We start from the raw sequence: 20,534 nt of genomic DNA on the forward strand, positions 1-20,534 counted from the left end.
GGAGAGGGAGCAATCAGTAGCAACTGGAATATGAGCACGTCAGGAGTCCAGCTCACTTAGCGATAGGCCTTGCAGCAGCCATACTGGACTCCGGCCCTTCAGAGGAATCAGGCCCATGGAGGAAATCTGCTTATAGAGGCAGAAACGGCTTTCACTTACACACAGATGTTTATAATTAGAAACAGAAACTGAGATATTTTTTTCTCCCAATATTGTCACGAGATATGTTCCACTGCAGTTGTTTAAAAAAGGCCTAGTGTATTTCAGAAACGACCATTTACATACATTTACCAACCAAACCACGCCATGTTCCCAAAGCCCTGACACTTCTCTCACATTACAAGTGGCACTTTCTAGCTGCCCTTACTGTAAAGTTGCTTGATGTTAAACACACACACGGAGTTACTATGTCCCAGTATATTTTGCCATAAGTGTAGATATTTGGGCTATCTGGGGCTTTAATTACTTATCACGACTTTCACCACTGCTAATTACCACAGAAGACATTACCTTTTCAGCCATGTTTGTGGTTGCACACCTGAAGGTAACTGAGCACTGCATCACAGTCACAAGCAAGGCACGGCAATCCAGCTTCTGGGCCACCGAGGCATCACGCAGTGCTGTAGAGCTGAAATGTCTCTCCAACACCACCCTTCTAGCCCTTGCCCAGGCTCTGGCCCAGCCCAAGGTGGTCCCCAGCCGTCCGACCCTCTGGTGAATCCCCGCAGCCTGGTCTGGCTCGTCGTCATGGCACAAACCACTATAGTGTGACCCTGCCCAGGCTCACACACGTTGTGCTAACGTTATCCTGCTTCCAACACTGCAGCTCCTTCACCCATTCAGGCATTGGGATGTGACAATCCAAAATTTAAAGGCAGGTTTAGTGTGGACATAATTATAGCCTTTTCAGTAACTGGCAGACATCTGGACAGTAAATAGACCCGACTAGAATAAATGGAATTATAACTGGAGACAAATTTGTCCTGGAATTATTCCAGTACGTTCAAGCTGACACATATAATAATTAGGCGCTCTGCTATTGTGAGTCTCTTTTTGGTTCACAGTGCCCAAGTGTGATACTGTCGCAGGAAAAACCTTAGGACACTTTTATCTAATTTTTGTGGCACAGGACATGATAAGTACTTTGAACACTTCCCTTTGTAGTTAAATTAACATTATATTCCAATTTCTCTCTGGGCATAGATCTATACTTTTGAACTTAAGCTGTGGTTTTACGCTTGTATGCATTGCAATGTTTAGACAAAGACAATAAACAAAGCAAAAGAGCAGAGGAAAACAGCATGCCAATACTGCCAAGTTAGAATCAGTGGTAAAACATTAAGCTGAGTGAAGAACTGCAGCAGGTCTAAGCTCCTTATCCTTTATCTTGTAGACACTGTTGATTTTAACTGTCCTCCAAGTTGAACTCATTCTTCTATAATCTTGTGCCCTGAATTAGACATCTGTCCTCACAAAGAACTCTGCCTTTGAAAGATTAAAGAGGGACAGCTCATACAGAATGGATGTCTGTTTAATTTAAATTATTTTACTGATTTATTTAAATCCACAGAACTTGTTGCTGCACCAATGGTCTTGCTTTGCCTCCATGATACCAAGCATACCACATGCAGTGGTGGACCTGAAGGTGGAAGTGGGAGAAACTGGGAGAAACTGGGAGAACAGCTGGGCCTGGCAGGCAACAAAAGGCTTGCAGCAGCCGGAGTGACCAGACCCAGCCTGGGCTGGAGTTTTATGCTCAAGAGAAGCATGGGCCCAACACAAGGAAGGTCTCTGGAGCTACAAGATTGGCACTGAGCTAACACAGAAGAAGATGCAGGATAAGACCCCAAAGGGTAAAACTCAAAGATGTGCAATGCTGAGAAAAGATGAGAGAAAAGTACTGACTATAAAAGGAGCCCCCAGCATAGATGCAGTCTCCTGTTTGACTTCCCTTGTGTTCAGAAAAATGGAGCTTTGTACATTTTATGCAGGAAATTGCAGTTGTGTCACGGAAACATCTGACTTCATCATCAGTTGCTTTTAATAGGAGCATCCTTAAACCGGCTCAGTGCTCAGATTGAAAGCAGTAATTCCAGCAATCTAATAGAAAGAAAACAGACAGTACATAGAGTAGAAGTGGGAAATTTATTATGTTAACAAAAATAAAAATAAAACGATCAGTGTGAAAAAGAAAAAAGAAAAGAAAAGAAAAGAAAAGAAAAGAAAAGAAAAGAAAAGAAAAGAAAAGAAAAGAAAAGAAAAGAAAAGAAAAGAAAAGAAAAGAAAAGAAAAGAAAAGAAAAGAAAAGAAAAGAAAAGAAAAGAAAAGAAGGCTTGGATTTCAATCCTCAGGGCTGACTGCACAGTTTCCTGTAGTTTGACTATTCAAGAACTTTCTGGTCATTCCCAATTTGTTACTATCCATGCTTGTCTCATCCCTGGTATGGTCATTACATTTATTTTTATAGCTGCTTTTATCCAAAGCATATGTTTTCAATGGCCTTCATTCCTTATCTTCAGTGCTTTCAATTACATAATGCAGCACGGTACCTGGCAATTCCAAAGCAAATGTATCTTGGATGATAGATTACAAATGAAAAATGAACGCTCTGAGACATCTTAATAGCTTATTTCCACCCATGCTTCCTGCCAATGTGCCTCTGTGTCTCATACATGTATCCAGATAGATCAAAACATCGCTATATTCAGTATATTCACCAGTCTGTATACTCACTGCATTCCTTTTTAGTTTCAGTGCTGATAGCCAGGAAATCATCAAAAATGCTGAAGTTCTTCATTGAACAGCAAAACTTAAATGGCAGTGATTGAAAACCACCTTACATAGACTAGAAAGTATTTGATTTTAATCAGGAAGGAAATGGTAAAACAAATGAACATAGTCTGATCTTCAGAAAGGGCCTCATGGGAAAGGGGAGAGCGCTCTGCTTCTCAAAGGTTAACAGCCTCACAGTGCCCTTTCTGGGAACCCGGTGCCTGATTTGCGAGCTGGTTGCTTCCTGCCTTCCTCTTGTCCATGCAGAAGAAGAAAGCAGGGCTTCTGCAGCTTTGAAGCCAGTGGAAGTTTTGCTGTTAAATTAAACATGGGAAGGACTTGGGTAGTCACTTGTGTTAAGTGAGGGAATAAGCAAGTACCAAAGGCACCACTGTCTGGCTTCACTGATACACAAATATCACAAACAGAGGCCAGAGCAGACCAAAGAGAGAAAATCAACCCCTCTGTGCCACAGGAATGTGCCAGCTGCTCCAGGGAAGAAGTGCAGAAACAGTGACACCTGTGATGTCCCTATACCCGCTCTGTGCCCCAGCACTTCCAGGTTAAATTCTAGGCAACCAGAATATTTCTTCTAAGTCATTGACAAGTTACACACTCCATATGGGTCTATACATGGCTCGAGCCATGTGCATTAACATTTGTGATGCTGAATCTGCAGGCTTTATTGATCATTTCTAGTTTGCCTCTGATGTGCTTTAAGCCTCTGAAGCTCAGTGTAAGGGAGCTAAAAGAGAATGTTTGTAAAGAAAAACATTGAGCCACTGCTCTCCCGTTCCCTGTGCTCGTGTCTGGTGCTGGTGCCTGCAATGCACAATCCTGGAGAAGGATAATAGCCCACGGTCTTCATTTCCTGGGTGATTTAAATCATTTGGGCAGATAAGAACACAGTGTGCTTGTGCTTCATGTTGTACAGGGTTAATGCATACACGAGCCAAGGGTCTTCTCAGAAATGCTCATTAGTAGCTGGTGATTTCTTTTCTGTTAGGGCTTTGACTGCTTCCAAGATCCATGTAGTTAATACTTTCAGATGTTTTAAATCCTGCTCTGGAATTCCCAGGCTGATAGTAAATAGACTAAATGACAAGTGTTGTTTTTTCTCATTTTCTTTCAGGAATCTGTCTTTGATTTGGTATTGCTTACTCCTTATTTCATACTGAAAGACTGAGACATAATGACGGATAGACAATTATAATGAGACTTGGGAACTCACTTCTGATCTCTGTCAAACCCAGACCTGTCTCATGATGTTAGGCAAGATTTTGGGAATGTTCTGGCAAAGTTTCATGAAATATCAGGTCTCAAGGTATCTTTGTAAGTAATCAGAAATACACAGTTCATTTTGGGATGCTTTGATACCAAGCTCACAGGTGGTTGTTATTATTCTAGATTTCAGAGTGCAATCACTGTAAATAAAATCTCAAAACCTCCAGCCAAATAAAGGCTCTACTTTCATTCCACTCCTTCCAGGTTTTCTTGAAATCTTAGATTAGGTTTCAATTAGACCGCTCCATAACATAACTGCAGAAAACAAAGGAATAAAGCTCAACAGTAATTTGCTTTGGGCACATCTTTTCTTGGGCTTGGACAAGTGTTTCTCATGACTGCAACACAGTCTTGGGCCAAAAGCCCATCTTTTGAGATGAGAACAAAACAACTTCTTAACCTTATAGCGGCTGCAGTGACCCCTTCACCTTATTTGAGCCCTGACCAAGTGCAAGGGATCTACTCTCACTGGTGCCAGGCCTGGAACACTGAAATGGGGCAAGCTTGGACTTTCCCCCCCTAAAAAATGTCACAGTCAAGCTGAGCGTAAGTTTAGCAGGAAAGGAAAGATAGTAACAATCAAATTTAGAGCCTAAAATGTGTGTTAATTTATCCCTGGTTTGGCTTGTTCCTAAAGGTTCCTGCTGCTGGGGTTTCCAGCTGCCTGGTGATGTTGAAACGTGCCCAGGATGCTTCCTCTGTCTCATGGCTGTTGTCCAGCCAAACAGCTGGAACCTGATTGCTCTTTCTTCCCGGTTTCCCTTGTGACAGTGCTGACAGTGAATGTCTCATTTAAATCTCATTGCAGCAAAGTGACTCAAACATTACCGGTGCATTCTTGCTCCTGGATGCACTTTAAATAAGATCAGCGTGGCTCCCCAGATAGTACCTAGGATTCATCTGGGATTCCAAGCCAGAGCATTAAAATACTGAAAGGAAAACAGAGTGGAACCATCTCCCCCTCAGGAAAGAATAAACCTGCATCCATTCCTCTGTCTTGTGACTGAGCCAGGTCTCAGGTCAAGAGAGGAAAGCCTCCAGGGGTGTTCCCAGCAGACAATCGACCATTTTTTTTGGAAAAGCTTGCTCCCCTTCCCCGGTCTCCAAACAGGCCAGCTGGGGTTTTCCTTCCCACCCCATCTCCTCTCAGCTTTTGCTCCTAGCCTTGCTTTGGAGGAGAAGGTGTTTTCTCACATACATCCTCGGTTGAGAAGAAAATATTTCACCCTTTGTTTTCACGCTTTCCATTCCCAATCACAACACTTGGGGTTTTATGTTTATTACTGTATTATACTAGTTCTGGATAAATCTGGATCAGTTTTCCATGCTGCACAGCACACGCTCTTTTGCTTTGCCTATCTCAAAGTTCTTGCCCCTGTGTAAACCACATCTCTTCCCTGAATCTGTAAGTGCTTGTTGGACTGTATCATCTTCATTCTTCCTGTCACAGCATTACAAAAGATTTTGAGCTAGGTGCTGTTACACACTCAGAATCATGGGATCTAGCTCATATTTTGATCAGTATCTTGACCAACTGTTTTGACTGCTAAGCTGTGGAAGAGGTAAGGATACTCGTAAGGGAGAGCCTTAACTTCTTGAGCTGGTCATTTCCCTTGCTCTGATCCAACACAGCCTGAGCTGCTGCAGCCTTTCTGTGGCCGGGACATTGCACTGCAGAGCACACAGGGCTGGGCACCCATTATTCCTCTCTCTGTAACTGAACCAAACCACGCCTGTAGCCAATACACAGTAGAGAATTTATTGCCTGTCTCTGGAATTAGGCAATTCTGTTAATTGTCTTCTTTTTCCAGGACTCTATCATTGTCTTCCCGAACCATTAGTGGCACCAGCATGAGCTGCCTGGAAGAAAATCTAAAATTGAACAAAAAGTGAATCAAAGCCAAGGACAGACACCTCTCAAAGACAATTGCACTCAGCTATCCTGGGGAGCCCTGATAAATCCCTTTCCTGCTTCCACAGCTCTTCCCTCATTGTAGCTTTGGTCTGAGGAACCTTTACTAAGCAGCAAGACATTCCTAAACAACACCAGCGACCAGATGAAAGACTTCTTTCCTCTTTTGTGATTTACTTTGTCACTGGTTTCTAGACATACCAAATGCACTAGTGCAAATATTTTCTAAGTACCAAAATGATTGCGGTGGCTCAGGCTTTCCCACCTACAAAGCCCACTAAAGAGCCCACTAGGACATCAGTGAGACATAAAGAAGGAAACTGCACAGCCTGTTCTATTATTTTTTTTTCCCTTTGTAGCCTGGATGTTAATCCCTGTATCATTTTCCACAATGGACACATGGTCCGGAGTTGGACACGTTTTAGGTGAACATAATGGGAGTCAATAATTGTGGGTTGTTTTTGACACAAGAGTCCCTAGACCAGCAAGTCACCCCATATTTTTAATACACTAAATTTGTGACACTCAGCATACACGTTATATCTTATTTATATGTCATTTATCCATACTTACTTGATATCTGTGGTATCATGAACACATTCAGAAGAATTTTAGTTCTGATTCAATGCCTCTTTGATCAGAAAAAAATATTAACTTCCATATGCAGGATTTATTGATTCTTTAAATAAAATGATTCCAGCACAGTTGTGATGCCACAAGAACACAGTGCTAGAGCACAGTACACATTTTGGGAAAAAATCTGGTAGCTGGGGGTGAGAAGTCCTCTGGTAGTTTTGGGACACCATCCAGTATTTTCAGATTTGGCAAACTGAAGAATACACTTAAAAAGAGACAAAAGAAAAATAGAAATTGAGAGAAGTATTCTTTGGAGATGTTGAGAACAAAACAGACACTGAAAAAAAAAAGAAAAAAAAAAAAAGAAGAGGATACAAAGATAACCAAAATATATTTGTGTTGTTGGAAATCTTGATTTGGTATTTGTTGCAGAATTGATGCGGTAAAGAATTAATTAAATTTTCTCAGTTTTCATTCTGTTGCCCAATTTTTATATCCTCAAACTCATGAAAGCACTCCAGGTGTCTACATTTTGAACAGAGTACAACCAAACCGGTTGTCTAATGCAAAAGAGAGGGCACAGGGTTAGCCTAGACTGAAATTCCTGGGCTGCTGAAAATCAAAGATTCAGACTGCAAGAAGCCCAGCTCAACTTTTATCCTTCTGTGAGAGCGAAGCAGGGCTCTCTGCAAAGCACCTCCATTTCTCACAAAGAAAATAAGTCCTCCCTCTTTTGTAGGCATGCTGCCAAACTGAAATGAATGGCTCTACCTCCTGTCATACTGCTCCTTTCAAACAGCTCATCAGTATCTCTAACCTTGGTCATTATGACTGCTGTTTGCTTCAGAAGAGGAGTTTGATGGAATCGTAGCCCCCTACAAGCATTACACAGGGTCCTAACCCACATGCTGTGGCGTTTGCTTCTGCACCTTCTGAGGTGAGCAAGGACTTCAGGGCTCAGCTCCAGCATGTCAGGGCTTTATCTAGGCTTGAAAATGATTCACTTTGTCTTCCAACACTGGCAGTAAAAGCAATACCAGAGAGATATATTTAATTGCTTTAAAAGTTGGTAGGATTAAGGGCATAAAGATAATTAATAGTTGTTAAAAAGCGCTTTTCAGCTTTTCTTCTCCTGGACCTTTTGATATGTAAATAAGATGTGAAATCCATTATATAAAATTTACTGTGTAACTTTCCCTTTGATATCTGCCTATCCATCTTTAAAAAGCACAAGCATTACCATCACACTGGTAAAGGGCTGCCTACTAGACTGAAGTAAAAGCCAACTGGAAACTCAGAAAGGTTTTCATTTAACAAGTTCCTTCTCTTTTTTTCTCTCCTGGGAAGAAAGGACTTCTCAGACACATGCAGTAAGGTTTAGCTCAGAAATAACCTGCTGTAGATGACTGACTAGATACTGTGTTTGTTATTGGGAAAAACACCCAACCATGTAGATTTCAGGAGTTCAGAAGGAACACACTTCATTCCCCATTTTGACCTATGTCCAATTTTTTTCCTGGCAACAGGGTTTTGGAGTCAACATTAATTGGGTAAAATGGAATAGGGATGTGAGTGTCAAAATGTGCACAAGATTTAGAATAAATTATCTTGCCCTGAATTCTCTACTCCGTCATGGATTTGAGTTTTCATTTCTAGTATCTGAGGCAGCTCAGTTAAGTCTATGCTACATGGTATTGCCTGCAACTTGTACATACACCAGGTGTATTACATACACCAGGTGGAGGATTCAACCCAGTGCTGTCACAAAGAGAAAGCACTAAATCTAGAAAAATCAAATGAAGGTAACTGAAATGTCTCTTACTTTAGCTCCTATCTTTCAACACATCCTTCTCATTCCACCTCTGACATCTAATGCAATTTAGACTCCTTTCGGAATACATGAGTGATGCAATGAGATAGAAGAGAGTTTGAGTAATAGGTAGTTTCTATTAATAAAAGAGAATCTAATTTATCTGCCCTACTCGCTGTCTCTAAACGTGATCCATGGACTTAGTTCAGTTCATGAACTGCCATTCACATGATTAGAAAGCCTCCCAGGAAGTTTCTGAATCCTTTGTGGGTATTCTCAGATAATGGCTTGCAAGCTCACCTTCCTGAAGCTCCTGCGATGATTGGGAATATGGGAAAATAAAGAGATTATTTGGGAGAGCTTGTATTTCACAGAATCACAGAATGGCTTAGGATGGAAGGGACCTCTGGAGGTCATCTAGTCCGAACTCTTCTCCTGTCATTGGGCACCAAATTTGGGATCCTGGTTGAGATCCTATTCCTTTTGTGCACTCTCACAAATATTTCTTTGTGTTAACCCACTTTTTTGGCCATGGGATGGTAAGACTTACTGTTGCCTGTAGCTTTCTTGAAATTCACAGGGATTCCTCTTGAGTATAAGGGATTCGAGTGGAGTGTGTCTCAAGTCTGATATTCCACTTAGTGTCATAATGTTATTTTCAGCCAGTGACAAGTGCTGAATCTGAGGTATTTTTGGCAGCTGTTTGAAGGATGTAAAGTAGTTTTTATTGACATTTAGTTCTCTGCATCTGTAAAGTACAAAGCACATGACATCACTGACCACGTTCATAATAGTACATACCTGTAAGCCAAGCATGGCATCTTAGAGTTTCCAATGAGAGGTACAACAATTTGATTCGTAGGGACCTGTTTTCACACTTTTTTACATATGTGTTATTTTTGCTAGCCAAGGTCTGCAAGATAATATCCTTATACTTTGTACTCTCAGCTTTCTTTATATTGTACAATAGATACATCATTATTCCTGTTCCCTGTATTAGAGCTTTGGATATACCTAGCCACAAGACATCAGGATAGCAATAGACCCACTGTAAAAATATAGTTGTAATGTTTGCACCTGGCCTCTCTGCTCAGGTCATGTTCAACCATCTCTTTGTACACATTCTTTCAGTGTTTAACAAGTTCCCTTTTAGGAAAAATATCACTTAACTTAAGAAGAACTCATGAATTATCCACCAGGAATAAAGGGGACGTCATCTTACCTCCTTACTGAATATTTTCAACTCGGGTATAACATGAACTCAGAATAGAAATATACTGATGGATTCTCAATATAACAACTCCCAAAATATCATATTTTGGCAGTTTGCAAGAGTCTGCTTCAGCCATTACTTACGTAAATAACAGTTTTTATTTCTATGATATCAAAAATATACATATAAGCAGAACATTTTGTCTACCTTGGCAACCGTATGGCACTTAGGTCTGTCAAGGAATTGTCCACCAACCACAGTTTTTCCACACGAATTAATCTTTGGAGAATCCTCCTGAAGTTTTCCACCTGGTAAAGATCACCCAGGTCCTGAAATGAGAGGTTCAACTCCTGGGGAGAGAAAAGTAACAGAATTTACTTACATTTTTTTCTTGCTTTCTAGTAACTACATTATTAAATCTTTTCAATGTCAGAATTAGTTAAAAGGTGAATCGATTTTATTATGCTGCTCTTCCACCGATTAAAAACAAATGGTGGTGCCAAATTTGCCTTTGAATCATAGTGATGCACTGCACAGTGCAATGAAAGTAAGGGTCACCTGAAGTGGTAATGATACAAAAAGCTGGAGTTCTGCCAATCAGATAGCAGTTATCTGTGTGGGGCCACAGATGGGAGTGTTTCCTGAACTCCAGCTCTCTCTATCGTCATCTGATCCACTGGTCTCCTTCCTCCACCCACTCTCCAACAGTCTTTTCCATAACTTCCCATTTTCTTCACTTCATTATTTTTGTATTTTCTCCCACGTGTTCTTTGATGCCAGAGAACATCTCTCAAGCATGTGAACTTTTCTTCCAGCCTCCTCCTTCCTCTTTGACTGGGGATGCGTGCGTGTGCTGGGTGGACAAAGCAGGACTAAGTGATCATGGCTTAAAGATAAGTTCCTACATGGCTTCCTCCTTGATCTCGGAGGTCATCACTTATTCCTGGGGAGAACCTGCAATAATGTGGTACCTCCAGCCAAAAGAATTGCATAAGCTGGTATGAGGACAGAGGAGGAGAACTGAAATTGAACTACACCATTCTCTAACATTTGCTTATCATCATTTTTTGAGGAAGGTGCTAAGAAGGCAAAGAATTTCACTAGTTTTATATGCCCAAGCACAAATGAGGCTTCATCAAAAGATAGGAGCTAACTCTTCTCACTAACTCAAATTACAACGTATTCCAGTGTTTCCTCCAGCTTGTAAAAACCTTCTGGTTTAAAGTGTCATGGTGCCAACCTGAGCTTTAAAACTACTAACTGGAAGGAGCAGCCAGTGCATTATTTATTTGGCTTATTTACAATCACAGTACAAAGAATTAATGAGAAAGTTTTACAGCACAGTTTTCCCAGTTCTCTTGAAGTTTCTTTTGCCACTTCTCTGTGTCAGTTACTAGCTTCCTTTTTTTCAACGTATGTTCTTCTCCTCTGAAAAACAGCTCTTCTTCTGAAGGCCCTGCTCAGAAAAAAAAAGATTTACAATAATGGATGTGATATAGAACTGGCATTTAGCTACTTGCTGAAAGATTATATATATGGCTGGGATGATATCTGAAATGAGGGAGTATATATAGTATTAAAGGCGCGTAGGTTTCCAGGCTTCAATGAAGTAAATTATTGTGAAGATGTTCTACCATTTCTGGGCCCATTATTCAGCAAGCAATTTAAGGTCATGATGATTTGGTACATGGTTAGTAAGTGACATTTCTTCTACAGCTCAGAAAAAAAGGTTTTTTCCTAAACGGTTGCGCACAAGCATCTGAGTTCTAAAATACTGTTTCTATATATTCTATCATATTTTTAAGTAAGATTATATAACAGAGATGCGCTTATCCTTCAACTGTCCTGAGCAAGAGATACATTTCTAACTTGCCAGTCACTGACAACAGCTGCAACTTGGCCTAATATCATCATCCTTAAGAATAACACATGTTGAAGACTTCAAGTCAGTGGGTCTACTGAAATGCTTACAGCTATGAACATCTTTACATTTCTAACGAAAGAAAGGACAGCATGGCAGTGGCTAATGTGCAAACACCAGATTTTAAAATCCATCTTTCATTCCTCTTTCTTGAGCACACCTTCAGATTGCAATTGGGCCAATTAGGCCTTAGAGTAAAGTATATGTCACTGTTAGCAGGACTGGACTTCACTCTTGGTTTCTTGTTTGGTATATGCCTTTAGCATTTTGAACAGTATTTAAATGTTAATGAACTATTGGGAGAGGTGGTAAACACCAGAATACTTTAATTTTTTAAATTCTGGCTTTTGTTTCCTGTTTTCAGAGTTACAAAGAGTATTTTCATAGTAATTTTAAAAAAGTATGTACAATATGGAGTGAAATCCTGTCCCTTCTTAAAACAGTGCTGAGCTCCATGGTTTCATCTATAACATTTACCAGCACACTTTCAGAATAAACAGAGATGAGGCATAAACATAAATATGTCTTTTTGTTCCTTACCTTTTCTCACTCGGGGACAGTGAAGCTGATTTCCCTGAACATCATGTTCCTCTATGTCATGCCAGCTCAGATACTTGAAGGAATCAGAAGGAAGCTTAAAAAAAGCACACACACACACACACACAAAATAAAAAGAAAGAAATAAAAGAATCAGATAAGGTTGTTGTAGGTTTTTCACATTATATTTTCTTATATTTCTGGCCTTATTACAGTATCAACAATATTCATACATGTTTACACTGTCTTATACCTTAATAACGTTTGCTGAACAGCAAAATGATGTATGGAAGTGAGACTACAACAGCATGCATTTGTACATGCATATGCATATGCATGTAAACACATCTATGGACACATCATCATACGTCATCTTAGATACAAAATAACCTGCATGCAAATGAGACATTAAATCTATACAGAGAAAACGTGCCACTGCAGTCAAGAACATGAGGTTTCTGCCCATTTTGCCTTTCCACTAAAACATGTTCTATAATTTCCAGGGCATTTTCCCCTCAAGTTACAGCTGAGCAATGTACACATCCAGAAGCTGGTAGATGCTGTAGAGATTCAGCCAAAGCTGACACCATAGCATATAATCTTATTTGTAATCTGATCTAGCTTTGGAAGATAAAAGGTCTCCTTGCGTTAACATAATAAGCTTCAAAGCTGAGGAAGAGATTTCAGCCTTAATTACCCTTTGTCAGTCTCTCATCTATAAACTTGTCATCAGACCGGTACACCAAACACTTACTGGGGAAGGCAGCCTGGAGTCCCAGTTCTGCCTGATGAATCCTCTGCTTGGTGATAAAACTGGTGGAATAATATCTGTATCACTCAGGACGGAGCAGCAGGTTGAATAGGATTTACAGAATTTCTGATAGCTTGTAGTCAGACCTGAGGAACTAGAGAGGAGTTGTTAAACCAGTAATTGATTCTGTTCAAATAAATGCAAAATATTTTATAATACTAGAAAATACAGAGTAGCAAGGGTAGGACACATCACCAGATGAGAGCCTCACGATCCTGTCGCACCATAGTTACAGCACTCCCCTGCAGTCCCTTAGTGGGACCTCTCATGTAAATACCATGTCATACATACAGGAGGCTTTCATGGATATGTCCAAACATTAGGCAGAGGAACTTACTGGAGGTTTGTCAGAAAAACAGCCTTGGAGATAATGAAGAACTGAACCTGTTCAGTAACATGGTATGTCCCCTTCTCTCCTGAATAGCCCTGCTGTCATATATCCAGGTTGTATGAAAAGATAACTCAGCTGCATAGTTATTTTAATCCCTTAAGTATGTTTCAGTAGAGTATCAAAGTTCCTAAGAGGAGCTGAACTTTGTTTAATAGAGTCTTGAAGTCATGTGCTTGTGAGCTTTGCCAGCTCATTGCCCAAGAACACTTTCAAAAGTACATTTTATATACCCCAAATGGTGTAATTTCTCCAATTGTGCTTCACAGATATTGAATAATTTGCAGACTGGCAGATACAATTTAGAAATTTACCATGGAATACTTCGGAAAAATAATTTTAACTTAGTAAGTGTGTGCATACAGCACTATAATTTGACTTTCACTGTACCAGCTCAGTGAGAGCTTGCCAGAAAGTATCAGCTGTCAGAAAGCATCATTAAAACAATTATAGTCAGGAGCAGAAATGGAGAATAAAAATGCTGTTTTAAAATGGTCTAGTGAGGATGGTAATGAAAGTTTCATATTTAGTGTTAAAGACAAGCTAGATGGCATATCAGTTAAAATTTGGGATTACAGACTTATTGGAAAATAATCATGAAGAGACTTACTCTGTTGACCTTCTAAGATTGTTATGCCTCTTCAAACATTATCAAAACCAAATATTACTTCTAGCCTGGAAGTGCCTACTGGCTGTAGAGAAAAGTACTGACATATGGAATTACTCCTCCCTTCCTGTTTTACGATTTTTTTTTTTTAATGCAATCAAAGCTGTCACAATAAACCATAGGTGACTTAAAAGCTGAGTATGCTCAGCATTTCTGAAAATAACGGTTATTTACTTAGGCATTTTTAGAGGCTGTCTTGAGGCAAACAGACCATTTTCAGATGTGTGTGCTGCTACAAGTCAGCAGGCATTCACACACACAGCAACTCTGTGAAAAGAAGATTTAGCTTTGGTCAATGTGAAAAAAAGAAAAGAAAAAAGAAAAAAAGTGCCGGGAACTCTTGCTTAGAATTGTCCTGGTATTTACTTTGCTTCCTTATGCATTAAATGAGGTCATATCGGAAAAAGATATAAAAATGCTTTTATATTCAAGGAAAAGATCTGTTATTCTTCTAAGTTATGGAAAAAAATTGTTAAGACGTATTCAAATAACTGTTTATAATTGTGAGACTTTTCAAAACCTTCCTCTCACCTAGAAAATGCCTCCTCTGCTGAGACATGAATATACGCTGCCAGTCCCTTGAAATGTGGGCTAAAACATTTTAGCTGGATGATTTCTATTCTGATATTTTGGCAGAAACCCACTCGCTAAATTCTGTACCAGTGATAGAAAATAAAACATAAAATTCCAGAATCAATATGTGATAGATAACACTTCTCAAGTCAGGTGGGTAGTGAGATTTCTATTGGAAAGAGTGACAGAAGGAAGCGTTTTTCATCTCCAAACTGCCTGAGTTTAATAAGCACCAGCTGGACCCTAACAATGTGTCACAGGATTTTGCAGAAGGAGCGAGTGCAACACCGCTTTTCTCTCTCTTGCTTTGTTTTCCTGATCATTTTGCTGTAAAATTGACATAAAAGAAATTGCAATGAATGAGGCAGGATGCAATTCCAAACAATTACAGATCACACAATACATGAAAGTAACAAAATTTTCTGCCTTGATTGTGAGGCCCTTCGGCTGGATATGAATCTCCAATGACACCTCTGGGAGCAGCACACTAGATTATGTCAAGCATTAGGGAAAAAAATTAGATTCATGATGTCTGTCCAGGCTGACTCATTTCCTCTCACTTTGCCTGCAGTGAGAAATTGGTGGCTATCATAAATCATAGATCTAAATTCTTATGAGAGAGGAATTAATTTCAGTAATGGAAACCCTCTGTGGCAATAACCTTTCTCCATTCCTCTCTCTTCTTGGGGTTTGGGGTGGGGGGGTCAGCATCTATGATGTCTTTTAAGCAGAGATACTTAGCTATATTTTAAGAATCCTATAAAATGGGATTGGAAGTGAAACATAAATTAGTAAGGGGGGAAAAACCTTGTATGTGACCAACTTCTAATTCCTGAGGCTGCTGGTGTCATCAGTATGGTTTGGCCACTGATATCCAATCTGCACACAAAATTTCAGAATAATCAAGTAAACATTAAACATCTAAAACCTTGACCTAGATAAAATATGATTATTCTCACCTAGCTGGAGTTGCCAGCCTGCAAATTGTCTTGACTCTGTCTACAGTTAGTGGAGGCAAGTGGGTATGTCCAGATACTTTCAGCTGGAGTCTGCTCTGCCTACACAAGGACTATCATAAGGAGGACTATCATGACATAAGTCATGACTATCTCTGTGTTCTTTATACTTCATTGGTGGAAGTCAGAGTGGAGAATGCAGCGACTGAAATACTTTGTGAACTGCGCAGAATGAGTAGAGAACAGCTATTACTTTTTTCAAAACATCATTTATGAGATATCACGCTATATTTTCAAACATCGTGCACTCCTATAGACTTAACTAATGAAAGTCACAGATATCAAGATGTCAGTGTCAGTCCTGCCAGTGAACTGGGTCTGCCTCTCCTCCCACTGAAATCTTAGCAAAATTTTCATAGGCAATAAAATATTGGGAATGTTCTCACTGCAATGGAAGTACATTTGAGTCCAGCTGACTTTAAGGGTAGAATACATTAAAAGCCCATGAAATGCTTTGATGAGCTATAGATGTGCTGCTTCTGAAGCTATGCCAGTGAAAGATATTCTGAGTGAAAAATATCCCTCCTGTGTATTATTTTAGGCATTTGGCCTTTAAGAAAAGGCTGTCAGTCAAAAGACTTTTCTCCTGACACAACTGGCAGCCTTGATACGGAAACATTTTAGACGCTGGAGCACATGTTCAGCTTTGCCTCATGAAAAACAGCAAATGGCAAGCTCAGCAGATGAGCAGTCGAGACAAGGCAGGCGAACACTTGCAATTGGGATTTGGAAGGCTTTTGTCCCGGTGTTTTGAGCAGTTGTGGGGTCTGGCCTAGCCTCCAGGAGCGTTAACCCCAGCTGCTTCTCAGGACTCAGTGGCTCCGAGCAGGCCTAGCTTTCACTGAACCCTGCCTACTTGCCATTTAAACCTGAAATGCCCTTGCTCCAAGAAGCAGGGCTGCTTATTCTTTCTTGTAGGGACATCCAGAGTGGGAATTGCTCCGGTGACTGCTATGGCTTAACCTCCAGAGAGCAGCAGGATGGAAGGCGTTGGGCTCCTGTGCAGCTGACCCCAGTGAAGCCTTCTCAAATTGCTACTTAACAGCAAAGAGCTTTGAGACCTTTTAGTCCTACAACTATACAAGTGAAAAACATGGATCACTCTAAAGGATTAAAATCTGCCAAGTTTTAAGATCATCTTTAAGAAAAATAAAATAAAAACGGGTGATAAACTCTCCCAAAGTGACGAGTTCTTATACCCAGGTAAGAGCCACTGACTTCGCATAAGCTCTGACAGAGCTGGTTATGGATCTGTCCAAACCACTCGCGCAAATAGCTAGCTGTTTGCCTGCATGATGCAAACACCCAGTTATTTGTGTTGTCTCAGCCAATTGCACATGCCAAAGCTGATCAACAGAAATGAACTGCAGGGTTAACTTACAAATGCAATTTGTAAAGGTATTTAAAAGCCAGGAAACTCAGACTTCAGGCTGTGCTTTGTTCAAAATGCACACAATTTACTGCAATGTAGCAGGTGTTGCTTGTTTGCAAAGGTTTATTATGAGAACCCTCTGAACTTAGAAGAGAAGAGGACTTGGACATAGTGTTTTCATGCTCTATTGCCCTTCAATTACTTTTATAGGGGTTTTATGAGACATTATCTCGCATTCTGAAGCAGTTCATCTGAGCATAATTTAGTGACAAACACACCTGTAAGTTACGAATCCAATGCATCCTTGCTGCTAACTCAATCATCAATTATCTTGCTTTACGCATCATGAAGTTGCCCCCCAAAAGACATAATTAACATAATTAGTTCTTTTCGACATATTATACATTCCTAGTATATTAACTAGTATTCCGTGCAGCTCTTCATGGATCTAACTTGCCAAAATACAAATTCCACACCTCAATGTGCCTGTTGAACATTTTAATAATAAATCGTACACCTTTGTTGAGACACCTTCTGTCTTTCAGTAATCAGCCAATGACACCAAGAAAAAACAAAACAAAACCATTTTTTCCTGTTTTCACTGCACAACAATCTCCATCAGCAATGCAGGTTGGCACACTTAAAAAAGACACTCGATCCTGTAACACTATCTTTGTTGTCAAAGCATGTTGAGCCGGCAGTGCAATGACTGCAGGTACTTCTCTCCTTTCACCCTCCTACCTTTCAGACATGTCTTGCTGCTGCATGAAATCCTCACATCATGCAGAAGGCCATTTGTCTACAGCCCACGCTTATCTTCCCATCTCTTCCCCTTTACAGAGAGGTGGTTCGACATCCTTGGAAGAGAGGTGACTCGTCAGGATCCTGGCCAGGGCTGTAGGGATTCAGAGTCTCCAGGACAACCCTGTCAGCTCGCAACGCAGCGGCGTTAGGAGCGATTGTCACTGATCCCTTAAGCACATCAAGCAAATCCCTCTGCTGGTGTAGCTGGTATCAGTGAGCTGCCCGTCCTTCCCTGAGGTGGCTGCAGGTAGGTGGGTGATACCTGCTGCCAGACACGTGGTCACCCTGCTCAATTGCCGTGACTGCTCATTTCTGACTTACTTTCACAGTTTTGCCCATTTGAAGTTTAGCTTGCCTTTACTTAAAACATCCCCTCCTTCATTAATATCTGTTAAAAAGCTTATTAAGTAATCCAAGAACTTTGGATGAAAACAAAATAGATGCTTGTAGAGTCTGATATTTTAAGTAACATACATCAAGGGCATCAAGAGCATCTCTTTGCTCTGTTGAATGTCCTTACACCATTGAGCATGCTCAGCCATTTCATTCCCAGCCTTCCAGGCTACCTTCTTTGAGTTTGCATCTGAGAATGAAAACAAGGAACATTTCTCCTTGGTGGAAACCGACAGGTCAGTTTTGTGTCTATTTTTATATTATATTTTTCTTTAAAGTTTAAAGCTATAGGTCTTGTGAATGTGTACTGAAGCTATCCACTTTAAGATGGGTTTGGTGTAATGTTCATTTGGTTCACTCAGACAGAGTGGAGCTGCTGGCAGCATGCCACTGATGGAATTGCAGCAGCTCAATATTGTTATGGACATTGACTAGTCTCTGCTGAAGTTTACAGGTGCCTTTTAAACTCCAGCAGTAGTTACGGGAACCAAGTTTTGATGTTGTGCTGTATAAGGTTATAATAGAGCAGTCAATCATGCCCGATTGATCTGCAAGTCAGCTCCCACATTGCAGGCATAGCTCCTTCCTCACTGAAGCTCCTAGCCTTCATACAGAAAGAAGAGGGGATAAATGGATTAGGATCAATGTGAAAAAAATTACATAGTAAACTCCTCTGCCCACGGATACTCAACTGGAAATAACATAGTCGTGAACTTCTATGGTTCTGCCTTCTGACCTTTCATTTTCTTCACAGAAAATCTATTCCCTATCCTCCCTTTCCTTCAGAATTCCCCTTTTCTCTTCTTCTTGGTCATTATAAAGGCTGGTCATTAAAATAGATTTTTACATATAAAGGCTCGTACTTTAATGAAGAGTGCTTGAAGTCTCCAAAACATTCTGTTAGAAATTTTACTTGCAAATTTTATTTTGCCAGTAAAGTGCAAGATATACAATATACAAAGGTATTTGTGGCCCCAAATGTTGACTCATCAGTTCATTATCTGAAATTTAACAAAATAACTTTTCCACTCAGGTTTCACTAAAACTTTAGGTTGTACAAACGGAGTTAATTAAAGGGTGGGCAGAGAATGGGGTATGAAGAACCTCATCAGGTCAGTTAAGCACATCTTTTCTCTACCTGCTCAGAATGAAAATTAATATTTCATTTTTAAATTAAACAAGACGGTAGTCTGGGGGCTTCTTATTTAACATTTTTCCTGTCTGTGTTAAATGAAAGTCCACATCATATTAGTCCACATCACAGCCTAATGGGCTTCAGATCTTCTATGGCAAATACTTTCCTCATAAAGCATATGAAAAATTCCCTATGTGCTACTTCAGTGAAATGACATATTTAAGGTGGTGGCAGCATTTCCATTGTAAACACTATTTTTCAGATCCTTACAACCTGCCCATAAAAATGTGCTTCTGCCTAGAAATTCAGCAGCATAACCACAAGCCTGCAAGAAAGAAATAGCTTCTCCCTCTTTGTCCAATTCTGATAATAATTTTGTTTTCGAAGTGGCTGAGTGGGGCAAATACACAGTGTGCAGCCTTCTCAGCCACGTATCCCTCCCATCTACGTGTGATTGATCAGATGCTTCCCTGCATGTCCTACAAATCCAGCTGGTGCTCTCCTGAAATATGTATGAACCGTGCAGAATCCGCCTCATCGTGAGGCCTGACTAATGACAGCAACAACTCAAATGATCACAGCTGCTGTAGGCCACAAGATGCCCTGATGTTCTGGGCACCACAGGAAGGCACTAAAGAGAGTTTGCTCCAGAGAGTTTAGTCTAATTGAACAGAGCAGACAGACAAAGAGTAGGAGAAAGGCAATAATATTATCCTTCCCCCTTTCATAATAACTGAAATACTCAGACCATGAAATCCTGGCGCTGTGGTAGTCAACAGCAAAAAATCTGTTAATGTGAATAGGGTCAGCATTCAAACATGATTCATGGAGACTGGCTTCATTAAAATCAGACTAGACAAGCAATATGCCCTTAAAGCCTATGCACTTAAATTGCTGAGATTTTCTGTTCTGACATTATGTTAATAATCTTTAAAGAATACTTAAATGACAGTTCTTCATTACAACGTTTTTGTGATGTGGGAATACAGCAGCTTGTAAAAATCAGTTTGTTGATGTTATTTCATGTTCTTTTTGTAAGCTTCTTACTTACTGTTAGCTTGATACCTGTTGGTGTTTTCAGACTGTTAGGTTGATGACACCACTACAATCAGATCCAAAAATCTCATGACATTTATCTACAGTAGAAAGTTAATTTTTGACTATACCCAGGAATCTATGACATTCATGCAGGATGACTTGGTTAGGGAGAATTTCTTCGAATATTTAATTGGCATAATCTGAATGGATACTCAGAGGAAGCACTAGAAAAGGAACTCAATATTAAACGCATATATGCTCATCTGTGCTCTGGCACATAAGCAGGCATTCTTGCATAAACTATCCAGTTAT

At 40.1% G+C, this 20,534-nt stretch overlaps 1 protein-coding gene and 1 long non-coding RNA gene across 2 annotated transcripts; one reads left to right on the forward strand and one right to left on the reverse strand.

The window, feature by feature from the left end:
- Window positions 1-6,547: 6,547 nt before the first annotated feature.
- On the reverse strand, window positions 6,548-17,992 carry LOC311441449 (uncharacterized protein). Its single transcript, XM_084529593.1, has 7 exons — window positions 17,594-17,992; window positions 12,780-12,930; window positions 12,029-12,122; window positions 10,905-11,023; window positions 9,775-9,917; window positions 8,905-9,102; window positions 6,548-6,809 (listed from the first exon to the last, which is right to left on the reverse strand). The coding sequence occupies exons 1-7, from the start codon at window positions 17,617-17,619 to the stop codon at window positions 6,698-6,700; spliced, it is 843 nt and encodes a 280-aa protein (XP_084385719.1). The 5' UTR covers window positions 17,620-17,992; the 3' UTR covers window positions 6,548-6,697.
- LOC311441451 lies at window positions 17,878-19,141 on the forward strand. Its single transcript, XR_014695976.1, has 3 exons — window positions 17,878-17,903; window positions 18,218-18,285; window positions 19,083-19,141. It is a non-coding gene; the product is annotated as an uncharacterized lncRNA (long non-coding RNA).
- Window positions 19,142-20,534: the final 1,393 nt, after the last annotated feature.

This window comes from Aythya ferina, assembly GCF_964211825.1.
Source record: "Aythya ferina genome assembly, chromosome: 9".
Classification (NCBI taxonomy): Eukaryota; Metazoa; Chordata; class Aves; order Anseriformes; family Anatidae; genus Aythya; species Aythya ferina.